The sequence below is a fragment of the Podarcis muralis genome, chromosome 2 (genome assembly GCF_964188315.1).
Source record: "Podarcis muralis chromosome 2, rPodMur119.hap1.1, whole genome shotgun sequence".
In the NCBI taxonomy this organism is placed as follows: domain Eukaryota; kingdom Metazoa; phylum Chordata; class Lepidosauria; order Squamata; family Lacertidae; genus Podarcis; species Podarcis muralis.
In genome coordinates, this window is record NC_135656.1 from 28024911 (window position 1) to 28038870 (window position 13960).

The window sequence follows — 13960 nt, forward strand, 5'->3', positions numbered from 1 at the left end:
CACATGTTCTGGGGCGAAGCTGTTTGATGGGTTACTTCGGGACATCCTCCAGAGCGAATGCCAGAATCTCTGGAAACGGGCTGAGTTCTCTGGCTGCAGCCACCGCAGGTCCTTCTCTATCTGGCCATCTGCAATGGATGCTTCTCAGCAGAGATTCCTGCATTGCAGGAGGGTTGGACTAGATGAAATTGGGGGGGGGGATCCCTTCCAACTCTACGATCCCATCATTCTATCCTTCCTTGGCACCCGCAACCCACTCCCTCTTCGGTACTAGGCGCCAGAGGGCGACGCGGAGCAGGACAAGACCGCGCAGCCCAGCCAATCGCGCGCCTCTGTGTCACCAAGAGGAAGCCTCCCGCGCGCCCGGTTGTTGTGTACACTTTGGAAAGATCTCCAGGGGACCCGAAACACCAGGAGGCAGCGAGAGGAAGAGAGAGAGAGGCGCGAGACGGCGGGGGCAGAGAAAAGGCTGAGTCTCTGCAGATCCCAGATGGGGAACGGCAGAGTCCCCCAAGGCGAGGCGCTGGCGGAGCTGCAGCTTGCGGCAGCTCTCCAAAAAGGGAAGGCGCGCGCGTAATTTGGCAAGGTGCGGGCGCCCGTTGAATGGCGACGCCTCCCAAGTCTTGCCTCGGATTGAGAAGCGCCCGCTTGGCTTTTCCCGGTCGGAATGAACTGAGCCTGAAACGGACCAGCCTCGGGTAAAGAAGAGAGAAAGAGGTGAAATCGAGAAGTCAAAAGGAGGATCCGCACGTGGCTGACGCTTGTTTGTTAGTTCCCACCCAGCAGCCCCCGGTTTTCCATCCACCCTCCTCGCCTTCTGGGTGCGCACCTGTCATGATCATGAAGGAGACGGGCGACTCCAAGGACCAGCAGCTCACGGTGAGTGAAAGGGGCTCCTTGTTTCCAAGTCCTCTCCAGGGGTGAAAAGGAAGGGAAGCGGGCGGTGAAGTCCATCAGCAGGACGAGAAACAAAAGTTGGCAAGCGCTTTTTGAAATGGTATACACGCACGGACACGCGCACGCCATTGGCAAAGAAACCCGAATACAACGGCATGGGGATCGAGTTGATTAATAGCTGAGTTGGTTGTGTTAGACGGTAAGTATATGAAAGGTCAAAGTAGGTTCCTAAGGGTGCCCCTTGGTCTTAGATGATCAGCTGTCTCCCTTATCAAAATGGGATCCAGAGAGAGCTTCGCTGACTCTATCAGCGCAGCCCGTCTGGCAGGTTAGAATAGCTGTAGTTATGCAGGGAACTAAATCCTCTTATCTTATGCCCCAGACCTAAGAGGTCAAGCCCTGTAAACATACTTAGCTGCAAATAATGACTTGGGATAGCAAAGTATGTGTCAGTTCTCCTGTCCACTAGTTTTATTCCCTAGGTGCAGATAAAACTTCAGGCTGCTTAAGCACTGTCTTTATAGTATAAGTTATTTTAAATATTGCTTTTAATGCTATAACGCACCCTGGGAGCTTAGGGTGAACAAACAAACAAAGTGTTGCTAAATAAAATGTTATCCAATGATGGTTAGGCAGGCTGCATCTTGGTGGAGAGTCTTGTCTACCTGTTTCTTAAGGAGTCTGGGTGCATTGTGGCTGTTGCCTCTGGTGCACGCCTAGGGAAAAGCTCCTGAGTATTTTGCTGTGTGCATTGCATCACACCGGACCTGTGTAGCCTTGTGTATCTGAATCGATATTTGGATAAGGAGTGGAGAGGGGCTACCCTGGGATGAAAATAATGAAAACTGGCATGATGATAACCAGGAGTCAATTGTTGTGTGTTCATGGCATAGAGTGGCAATTGTCGTGCACAATGGGATCATTTTGGCAATCAACATTCAGATAATTCAATTCCGGTTGCAATGTACATGCAGCCTGCTGTGTTTTCCTACACAATTATGCTAATTCAGGCATAGGCAGACTCGGCCCTCCAGCTGTTTTGGGACTACAACTCCCATCATCCCTAGCTAACAGGACCAGTGGTCAGGGATGATGGGAGTTGTAGTCCCAAAACATCTGGAGGGCCGAGTTTGCCTAGGCCTGTGCTAATTGGAGCACCCTCAGCACAAAGGCATGGGCCACATAAGTATGAAGTGAAAACAGGGTCCTGCCTCATGGATCTTTCAATGTAAAAGGAAATGATGGAGAGAAAAAGCACAGAGAGGGATGGGGCCAGAGGGGGAGAGAGTAATAGGGGAAGGGGCTGTGGCTTAGTGGTAGAGCACGTGATGTCTCAAGTGTCTGTCTCAGTATAAGGCAGATTTCTATATTCCTATGTAGGAGCCTGGGGACGCGGGTGGCACTGTGGGTTAAACCACACAGCCTAGGACTTGCCGATCAGAACGTCGGCGGTTCGAATCCCCACGATGGGGTGCGCTCCCGTTGCTCGGTCCCTGCTCCTGCCAACCTAGCAGTTCAAAAGCACGTCAAAGTGCAAGTAGATAAATAAGTACCGCTCCGGCGGGAAGGAACGGTGTTTCTGTGCGCTGCTCTGGTTTGCAAAAAGCAGCTTAGTCATGCTGGCCACATGACCTGGAAGCTGTACGCCGGCTCCCTCGGCCAATAAAGCGAGATGAGCTCCACAACCCCAGAGTCGGTCACGACTGGACCTAATGGTCAGGGGTCCCTTTACCTTTACCTATATAGGAGCCTAGACCAGAAGGCATATATGTGGAGCCACCCCTACTGAGAATGTAACCAACTTTATTCAAGAACGTTTGTAAGCCAACATTGTACTGTGTAAAGTGCTTCGATAACTTTTATTGAAAAGCAGTACAGTATATCCATATTCTAACTAACCAGCTAATTAAATGAGCAGTTACACCTGTTGCACAAGAGAGAGTGCTTTATCTAAACTCTGGTCATATAAAATTCTAATTCCTAGGTATACAGTCATTTGTAAATTGTATCTCAGTTATGCAGACATTTTTTTAAAAAACCATATTTTTTTAAATCTAGATTTTCAAGATAGCCTACAAAAGAAAACCATAAAACAGATCAGAAACAAAAGCAGTTGCCGTAGGAACAGTAAAAATGCAAAAAGCAGTAGATGTAGAATTGCATTTCAGTTATGTAGACTTCGATTTCCTCTCTGCTTTTTTGAATGATGCTCCAGCTTAAGATAGGTGAAGTTCTACTGTGTGCGTATGACAAAATGACATTAAACAGATGGGCAGGTATAAGTAAATTATTATTATTATTATTATTATTATTATTATTATTATTATTATTATTTAGGGTTTAGAGGGGTGGTTTAGAAACAGCAACGAGTTTCTTAACGGCAGCCCATGTGATGCTGTATAAAATGGTGTGGGGGTTTTTGAGGGAAAAAACCTTTCAAGGGCATTTCTGTTGAAGGAAGAATAAGAAACAAGCGGATCTTTCAGACTGAACCCAACATAAGAATAAGGCCTGTTTTTTTCAGGAGCTGCTGTGCTTGATTTAAAACCAGCTGTGTTTTAACTTCTCAAACGCCAAGGTACAGTCTTGCCTAGAAAGTATACCCTCTAGATTGTGTCCTGAAAGCCTTTCTTCCAAATTCTGGACCTCATGTGATGAGAAAGTGGGCATTTTGGTAAACAAACAGCTCCAGTGATGGAACATCTTGCAGCTCTGGGCTGTTGTCTTTAGAGGGCGAGTGGGGGAAAGAAATGAACCTTGCTGGCTCACGTGGCTGCAGCAGCTTCTGTAGACCCATGGCTCAGCGGTGTCTGAAGTCAGAGATGCTGCTTTCTGGACAGTGTTTCCTTTCATCCAGGGAAAAAGACTGTAATTGTCTGTGTGTGGCTGCCTGCCAAGGCCTCTGAGAGACGCAGGTTCTCTCTCTAGGCAGGCGATGCTCAGGTGAAGCACACTGGGCAGGGCGGTGGTGGAAGAAATTGACCGAAGAAAGTTCGGAAGTGGAAGGAACTTTCTTCATGTTTTTTGTCTCTGGACAGCCATGACTCCCATGAAGGTGCTAAGCGTCTCTCTCTCTCCCCACCCCACCCCCTTCTCCTCCTCATCTTCCTTGAATCAGTAGGGGTGGAATCCCTCTGTAGCTCATAATCCATCTCCTCTTTGTATTCTAGGTGGCTCTTCGCATACGGCCGGTCAGCTTAGCAGAGCTGGAAGAAGGAGCCACGCTCATAGCTCACAAAGTGGATGATCAGGTACCATGGGGTCCTCCTTCCTGATGCCTTGCAAAGTGGTGGGAAGGGGACTGGGGATGGTGCCGGATGAGTTCTTGAGATGGGACTTTGAAATCCAGCATCGAGGATGAGTTATGCAGATGGGTTTCAATAATTTAAACACAAACACACACATAATGCAGCACATGTCACTGAAATAATAGTACTGTAATAATAATAATAATACAGTGGTACCTCGGGTTAAGTACTTAATTCGTTCCAGAGGTCTGTTCTTAACCTGAAACTGTTCTTAACCTGAAGCACCACTTTAGCTAATGGGGCCTCCTGCTGCCACTCCGCTGCTGGAGCACAATTTCTGTTCTCATCCTGAAGCAAAGTTATTAATCTGAAGCACTATTTCTGGGTTAGTGGAGTCTGTAACCTGAAGCGTATGTAACCTGAAGCATATGTAACCCGAGGTACCACTGTAATAATAATAAATTATTTGTACCCTGCCCATCTGGCTGGGTCTCCCCAGCCACTCTGGCCGGCTTCCAACAAAGATTAAAAATACATTAAAATGTCACACATTAAAAACTTCCCTGAACAGGGCTGCCTTCAGATGTCTTCTAAATGTCAGGTAGTTGTTTATCTCTTTGACATCTGATGGGAGGGCGTTCCACAGGGCGGGCGCCACTACCAAGAAGGCCCTCTGCCTGGTTCCCTGTAGCTTTGCTTATCGCAGTGAGGGAACCGCCAGAAGGCCCACGGTGCTGGACCTCAGTGTCTGGGCAGAAAGAAGGGGGTGGAGATGCTCCTTCAGGTATACTGGGCTGAGGCCGTTTAGGGCTTTAAAGGTCAACACCAACACTTTGGTGGTGCAATATCCACCAAGAGTTCAGGGCTGCTGAAAGGAGTAATCTGTTGCATAAAGAGGGTCCCTGAGGCTCCAAGCTGCCTGGGCAACGCGACCTCTGATCCAGAAGTTCTGGTGCATCATCTCAAAGGCTGGAAAATGCATCCCATATAGGAAGTAGAGGAAGCTGCTTTGCCTGTTGGTTATCCTATTGGTTCATTTAGCTTGGTAGTAGCCAATACGATGCCCTCCAGACTACACTTGGACTACAGTTCCCATCATCCCTGGCCATTGACCGTGTTGGCTGAGATTCTTGGGAATTGTAGTCCAGCAACATCTGAAGGGCACCATGCTTGCTACCATTGATCTAGTTCAGCCTTTCTCAACCTGTGGGTCCCCAGATGTTGTTGAACTACAACTCCCATCACCCCTAGCTAGCAAGGCCAGAGCTCAGGGATGATGGGAGTTGTAGTCCAACAACATCTGGGGACCCACAGGTTGAGAACCGCTGATCTAGTCCGTTATTGGATACCAGGAAGTCTCCAATGACTCAGGCAGTGGCCGTCCTCCACCCCCTCCTATCTAGTCCTCTTAACTCAGTTGCCTGAGACTGATTGTGGGATCTGTCAAATGCAGGCACGTGTTCTGAGCTACTTCCTGGAGGGATAGCTCAGTTGGTAGAGTGTGAGACTCTAAATCTCAGGGTTGTGGGTTCGAGACCCACGTTGGACAAAAGATTCCTGCATTGAAGGGAGTTGGACTAGATGGTCCTCATGGTCCCTTCCAACTCTACAATTTTATGATTCCTGCTAAGCAGGTTCAGCCCCTCCAAAGACGATGGGGCCATGAACTTGCATTCCTCATGGTGGGCCTTGGACACTTTCGTGTTCTTGTGTGGTGTAGTGGTTAAGGGTGGTAGACTCGTAATCTGGGGAACCGGGTTCGTGTCTCCGCTCCTCCACATGCAGCTGCTGGGTGACCTTGGGCCAGTCACACTTCTTTGAAGTCTCTCAGCCCCACTCACCTCACAGAGTGTTTGTTGTGGGGGAGGAAGGGAAAGGAGAATGTTAGCCGCTTTGAGACTCCTTCGGGTAGTGATAAAGCAGGATATCAAATCCAAACTCTTCTCCTTCTCTTCTTCTTGCCATCTACTGAATCTTATAAATGAATTCTCCTCTTTATTCTTAAGGTTAGGCACTGTGGCACAGAAAGCAGGCTTGGCCTTCTTCCAAATGAAGCCCTGACAGTGTGGAGGCACTGGCAAATGTTAAAGTGAATGAGAAAGGGGGATCCTAGTGACTTGACACTGAAGACTATCATTGCAGGGGGAGGAGATTGCTGAGAAATCAAGTAATAGAGGGCTTTGGACTAATAATATTATTTTTTAAAGCTGTGTACATGCTCGAGCCCAGGTAGCAGGGATGACATAGACCAGACTTTATATCTGCAGAGATCCCTTTCTCAATCGGCTTGCTTGCTGAGGAATCACTGCATCGTGCAGTGGATTTTGGGGTACAATAAGGCACACTCTGGGTTCACCCTGGGCTTGGCTGCTGCCCCTCTCTTGAGCCGATGAACTGAGCACCTTTGCTTTCTTCAGGGATGCTTGTTTGCGGTAGCTGGCTTCCAAATGAGGAATCCAAAAGTTCCCATGAGCACAGTTGTGGAAACTGTCACTATGCATTTGGGGATTAAACTGTTTTTTGCGCAAGGCCAACTCTGCCATGTGGCACTAATAATAATAATAATAATAATAATAATAATAATAAATTTTATTATTTATACCCCGCCCATCTGGCTGGGTTTCCCCAGCCACTCTGGGCGGCTTCCAACAGAGCACTAAAATCCAGCGGCGTAGCGTGGGTTTTCAGCACCCGGGGCAAGGCAAGTAATTTGCGCCCCCTAACCCATGGATTTGCGCCCCTAACCTGTGGATTTGCGCCCCCTAACCCGTGGATTTGCCCTAACCCCAGATGTTGCGCCCGGTGCGGCCGGCACCCCCTGCGCCCCCCACGTTACGCCACTGCTAAAATCAGAATAAAACTTCAAACATTAAAAATTTCGCTAAACAGGACTGCCTTCAGATGTTTTCTAAAAGTCAGATAGTTGTTTATTTCCTTGACATCTGATGAGAGGGTGTTCCACAGGGCAGGTTCCACTGGCAAGAAAGCCCTCTGCCTGGTTCCCTGTAACCTCACTTCTTGCGCTGGACCTCAGTGTCCGGGTTGAACGATGGGGGTGGAGATGCTCCTTCAGGTATACTGTGCCGAGGCCGTTTAGGGCTTTAAAGGTCAGCACCAGCACTTTGAATTGTGCTCGGAAACATACCGACCAATGTAGGTCTTTCAAGACCGGTGTTATATGGTCTTGGTGGCTGCTCCCAGTCACCAGTCTAGCTGACGCATTCTGGATTAGTTGTAGTTTCTGGGTCACCTGCAGGCAGGTAGGGTCTCAGCCTGCGTACCAGATGGAGGCAATCGCCCAAGGCCCCAGATGCTGAACTATTGGTTGGCTACTTCAGTTGCACACCAATGTTCACATAGCCCCAGCGGCTCCTTCACTGGCTTCTGCAGGGTCTCCTCTTTCCTAGATTTCCTATGCTCTCTCTGTTTCGTTTGTTTCTTCCATCTTCACTTCCTAATAGTCAGTGGCGTAGCGTGGGGGGTGCAGGGGGGCCCGGCCGCACCGGGCGCAACATCTGGGGTTAGGGCAAATCCACAGGTTAGGGGGCGCAAATCCACGGGTTAGGGGGCGCAAATCCACGGGTTAGGGGGCGCAAATTACTTGCCTTGCCCCGGGTGCTGACAACCCACGCTACGCCACTGCTAATAGTTGCCATTTGGAGCTGCACTGTGCTGGGCTTAAGGGCAACACGTTGCCATCCACAAGTGTGTGTGGGCCTGCTCTGTTCCTCCTGAGCTGAATGTTTTCCATAGCGTTTCTCATGGGTGTGCTGTTGTCTTTCATCATAACCCTTTGTCATCCTATGGTTCCTCAGAGCACAGAAGGTAAGCTGAGATTCCCAGTTCTCTACAACACCATCTCTGGACTTGGTCTATGCCATTGAACATTCTCATTAGCAGCTGCTAAGGAGCCCTGCTTGTCTCCCTGTTTGCTGGAGTCAGGAGAGAAATTAGGTCTGCTGATTAGAAGGATATTCTTGGACTCCTCTTGAGAGTTGCTGGGAAATGCTGGCTGCAAATTGACTCTGCAAGCTGGCTCCTGAGACTCAGACAGTCCCCGGGGGGAGCCAAGCTGTTGCGTCCGTGTGCTACATTTGCTTTGGTTTGAGGAATTGCATCATGTCTGGGCAATGCAGAGCCTTCCTGGATCTTCTCAGAACTGTAGGCAGGTGTGTGTGTGTTTTCCAAGACAGATGAAGGCAGCTTTAAAGAGGGATTAATCCTCATTATACTGTTACACTCAGCCCACTTTTCTGAGTTATAAGATGCTGCAGAAGGGCTGAACTTGGATGTGTTAGGTTCCCCCTGAAAGATGGTCACTCAGGGCTTCTTTGCATTTTGTAATATTTGAGTTCATTTACAAATACATAGAAGTTGAGAATACAGTCGTACCTTGGTTTTCGAGCAGAATGTGTCCTGGAAGTCCACTTGACTTCCGAAATGTTTGGAAACCAAGGCTTCTGATTACACGGGCATGCCGGAAACAATAGCAGAAACTGCATCCAAAAAAAGTTCGAAAACTAGAACACTTACTTCCAGGTTTCGATCATTCGGGAGCCTAAACGTACGAGTACCAAAGCGTTCGACAACAAATGTACGACTGTAGGCGAAAGCACAGCTCATCCACTTCAATGGACAGCCGAAGTCTACAGCTCCCACACCAAACACTTAAGAGGTTTACAAAGCCCAAATTCCAATCTCTGTGCTCTCAATCCTTGTGTAGACATGCAGTCTGTTCCTTTCCTTTACAGAGTTTCCTGCACCTAGTACGGCACACGTGGCAGGAACTCTGGCATATTAAGATGGCAAGAAATTGAGGTTAGACTGGCACAGTGCTTTGCTCAGCTGCTTTGTAAAGATTATTTTTTTAAAACCTGTCTGGGTCTGGGGAAGGAGATCTGGGTCCTATCCAAGAGACCTGTAGCTCATGTCCTCTAGGCTACCCCAGAAAAATGCCCCTGATTGCAGCTGTATGCTTCTGTCTGATCCCTCTGAGTTTTGGCTCCAATAATATAATTTTAATGCTACCCAAATGAAAAGGAAAAGTCATAATCAGAATGTCGCTGGGGCATCAGGAAAACAGAAGGTGTGTTTTTTTAAAAAGGAAGAAAAGGAAGGAAGGAAGGAAGGAAGGAAGGAAAGAAAGAAAGAAAGAAAGAAAGAAAGAAAGAAAGAAAGAAAGAAAGAAAGAAAGAAAGAAAGAAAGAAAGAAAGAACAGGTATAGCTTGGGGAATTTATAAATTGGTTGGTTTTTCACCTTTCCTACATTCTTGTGAAACAAGCTAAAGATGGAAGGGGGCAGTAGGCAATTTGAGAGTACAGTGGTACCTCGGTTTATGAACTTAATCTGTGGTACCTGACCCCGGTCAGACTGGCAAAAATGTATAAAAACTATAGTGATATCTGTTGGAGATGCAGCAACGGGGCAGGAACCTTTCTAAACCAAAACCATTCTAAAACCGAGGCCCACTTTCCCTAATGAGGCTTCTTGTCGCCGGTGCCCTTCCACCGTTCAGATTCCGTTCTTAGACTGAGGTAAAGTTCAGTAACCAGAACACTATTTCCGGTTTTGCAGAGTTTGTAAACCGAATCGTTCTTAAACTGGACTGTTCTTAAAACGAGGTACCACTGTAGTGAATTTGTAGGTTCGATAGAATCAAGTAGGACAGGCAATGAAGAAGGAAGAACATGAGACTTGTCTTGAAGGGATAGCAAAACTGGGAAGGAGGAGATGGAAATCCAAAATTTGCTGAGCTGATTATTACAGGTTGTATATAAGAGGGGGTATTTAGTCCAACAGGTTCAGGATAGGATAATGGCTGGCAAATGTCTACACCCAGAATATTGAGTCTGGGATAATGGAGCTGTTTACAGCCAAACTATTATTTCTGCCTGCCTGTGGGGAATCCGTGTTTGTTTCAAAACAACAAAGAGCCTCGTGACCCACCGAACTATAAACTAAAAACCAGAGGCTAGTAAGCTTTGAAGATGTCGCAGGACCCATCCTCGCCTTTGCTGCTGTAGACAAACACCGCTACCCCTGTGGGAATCAAGCGTACATAGTTATCTGTCTGTTTCACTGCATGTATACATGGCAGAAAGTCCACAGTAGCTGTGACGAAAACAGGCCTGGTGATAATATATAGAACAGCATGCAGCTGCTGTAGATTTCCTCCACAGAAGGGACATGCGTCTAAGAAATCACTGCACGTGAGCGTGTTATAAATGGATACGAGTCTCGTGTGACCAAGGGTTAGGTTGCTGATGATCATAAATGGTCAAAGGGCTCCATCATCATCATCATCATCATCATCATCATCATCATCATAAATTTTATTTATACCTCGCTCTCCCCAGCCAAGACCGGGCTCAGGGCGGCTAACAACCAATAATAAAAACAAGTTGATTGAGATACAACTTAAAAATAAGATTAAAATACAGCATTAAAATATCAAAACATTAAAACGCAGCCTTGCAACTCCTCTAATCCTTGTGCCTCGCTGTTTCCTTTGCTTTGACCTACAGCTGCTTCTCCTGCCTCCTCCCCCCCCCCCCCCCCATTTTGGCAACAGTAGGCGTTGAAATGGTTCAAATGAAGAAGGTTCCTTTGGAGAACGGGAACTGGCGCCCGCTTGTGAGGAGATGCAAGTTTCTGTTGATCCTTATCGTGGTTATTCCTGCTCCCCCAGTGATACGGAATGGAGGGCTCCATCTCCCCCCCTCTTCTCCTATAAAGGGGGTTGCCTTGGAGACAGCCTCCCTCGTGGATGCCTTATCGGCCATGCCAGCCCATTGTTTATGGGAGTGACTTGTTGTCATGGCAACAATACTCTGGAGTCAAAAAGTGGGGGTTAAGCAGGGAGGAGGAACCGTGCCAGAACTGTTCCCGGGGGCTAATGCAGGGGTTACTAGAGACCCCTTTGAGAAATATAAGCCCCACTCCCTCCTCAAGCCTGTGACCGGCAATAGCTTTGTCATAAGCCCGTCGCTGTGGCCAGGGCTTAATTAGTACATTTTAAATTTTACTCAGAGCTCAGTTTGTTTATGATTGCCCAACTTTCCTCTAAGAAGCTCAAGGGGGCATATGTTGCCCCCCTCCTCTCTGTGTCACACAATAACCCTGTGTGTATCTGAAGAAGTGTGCATGCACACGAAAGCTCATACCAAGAACTAACTTAGTTGGTCTTTAAGGTGCTACTGGAAGGAATTTTTTTTTGTTTTGACTATGGCAGACCAACACGGCTACCTATCTGTACCTGTGAGGTAGGTTTAGCCCAGAGAGTGTGACTGGTCCAAGGTCACCCTATACTAAGGCTTCGTGGCTGGGTCACGATTTGCACCCTGGTCTCCTAGGCCCAGCTCTCTAACCACTTTACAGGGCCTGCAAGAGAAAAAGAAAGAGAGCTTTCATTCTTTCAGCCTGCCCAATCCCTGGGGGCCCAGGTCTCAGGTTGTATCTTATTTCTCATATCTGTCTATCCCTGTTCACCGAAAAGCATTTAATTTTCAAAAGAACAGAACCAAAACATGTTCCACTTCTATCCTAGAAGAGAGTTTTCACCAGGAAGTTGTCTAGTCTAGGTCAAGAATGTACATCCCCTTCACCAACACCCGGTACCCTCCATTTTCAAGACACTGCCATGACTGTGGTGCTGGTGCTTCCTGAATCCCATTTCTAAATTTTAATTTATTTAATCATTTTTTTGATACAAGCAACAACCGCAAAAGAAACATACAACAATAACCATAATAACAATAATAACACAATTTGACAATTCAGATTTGAATACACCGATATACCTATGGCTACACCTTTTTTAACAATATTTTCCCACCTCTCTCTCCTCCCCCTACTTCCCACCACTATCCGCCTTGTCGCTTAAATATTCGTCCTGGATCCCATTTCTCTCTTCCTTCACCCAAGAGGAACCCTTTTGTTTCCAGAGGCCATTTCTCCTCCCCAGGTTTTCCACCCAGAAAGCGTGGCAGAGTATGTTATTCCTTTGTGTTTGCTTATTAATTTAAATATACACACATTTTGATTTGCCTGTCGACCAGCAGTGAGATAAAACCTGTAGGTGGAAAAACAAAACAGAGCAAACAACACACCCACCCGCAAGCTGAGCTGCTTTCTAAAAGCGTCACATGTGGAAAGCAAGTCTCGCATCTCCACCCGCTCACCAGGACTGTCTGTTTTCATCAGAGAAATGTTGGAAGGGAATGCCCTGCCTCAAAGGAGAGATTCTTTTAGATTATTCTGTGTCTCGGCTATGTACAGTCTTGAGAAGATGCTTCCTTCGACGGAAGGTCCTGCGTTCCCATCCCCGCAGCAAAATTTGTAGGAGTCATTTGTAGTGTTCTGTAATTTCTGATGTGTCTGTCCAGAAGCGGCCAGGAGAGATTTGACAGCAGCACAAACAAACAATTTCCTAGCTTTCCCCCTCAAAACTCCTGATAGCTGAGCAGAATTCAATTGGGAGGAACACTTCGTTTTGATTGATGCCCAAAGGTTTACTTTCAGAGATGTTAAAGAGTCAGAATTACACACTGTAAGAGGAGTCCATACCCTGCAGTTATTGATCTGTGTTAGTCCTTGTCTTTCTTCTTCCTTGTAACCTTATGGCTGCAATTATTTTCTGATACATCCCCTGTTTGTGTATTTCAGCTCGATTTAATTTCTCTTGTTCTGGTCTTCTGTGTGAGACAATGCTGCCAGCGTTGCAGCCTATAGAGGACAAAACTTATGAACACGGTTGTTGTTGTTGTTTATATTTAAAAGATCTCGTATTTTAGCAAGACTTGCTGTTCTGAGAGTGCCTCTCCAAAAGAAAGGTGACAAGATTAGAGAAATGGGTCGTGCAGAGATGCAGCCTCCTCTAAGGCTGAATAATACATAAAATCACAGAATTGTAGAGTTGGAAGGGACCCTGAGGATCATCTAGTCCAGCCCCCCTGCAATGCAGCTGTCCGATACAGGGATTGAACCTGCCACCTTGGTGTTATCAGCACCAGGGCTGCCTTAAGCATATGAGATGCTGGGGTGCAAACATCCGCCCGTCACCCCGCCCCCCCGGTTGCCCAGTCCCAGGCGTGCAGGAGGGCAGAGCCGACCGGCTGCCTTAGCGTCTCGCTGGCTCGGTCACCTCCTAATTCGTGGTGCAGAGCCGCCCGCAGCAGAAGAGCCCGTCACGGCACTCCGACCGACGGGTGGGCTCTTCCCCGGACTCAACTGTCAGGCTCCGGACTCTCGGCCTGGCACCCCTGAGAGCCTGGTGCCCGGGTGCCCCGCACCCCTTGCGCCTATGGGTAAGACAGCCCTGATCAGCACCACACTCTAACCAACTGAGGCTGACATGTTATGTGGTTGGGTGACCCAACAGCACCAAAAGCAAAGATGTAGGAGAATTAGCTGCCCCTGGAGAAAGCTTACTGGGAGGAAACTTAGTCGGAGCAAATAATCATGCAGAGATTCACAGTTTCCTCTCAGTCAGCTTTTCCTGTCTCTCATTACTGTGCTTTTAACAACTCTCATTATACAGTATAGGCAGAAATCAACTGGCGAGGTTGTTTCCTAGCATGGATATGTGTTAGTGGGAGTAAAGATTTTCCTGTTGAATTGTTACCAGTTGTTAAAGATAGGGGATCTAACCTCTGTCGCAGTAGTGGTGGGGGAGTTTTGTCTGTTGGTTTTAAAGGGGAGGAAGAGGAGACCATCCTGTGTCCCTCTCCCTAGTAGGTCACCTTCCCTCTCTCTTCCTTCAGATCCTCTGCACAAACCTCAGGACAGAATCGCACAGAGGCCCATTTGTCCAAG

At 47.6% G+C, this 13960-nt stretch overlaps 1 protein-coding gene across 2 annotated transcripts in view; it reads left to right on the top strand.

Annotated features, from left to right (window-relative positions):
- The first annotated feature begins 332 nt into the window (after positions 1–332).
- The window catches only part of KIF19 (kinesin family member 19), a 46484-nt gene continuing 32856 nt past the window's right edge, over positions 333–13960 (top strand). Inside the window, exons 1-2 of one of the 2 annotated variants that reach the window (XM_028714112.2) lie at positions 333–879; positions 4068–4148. In XM_028714112.2, the coding sequence (XP_028569945.2) occupies positions 835–879; positions 4068–4148 (126 nt within the window). In that variant the 5' untranslated portion in view covers positions 333–834. The remainder of the gene's footprint in view (positions 880–4067; positions 4149–13960) is intronic. The other variant, XM_028714105.2, reaches the window with a different exon arrangement.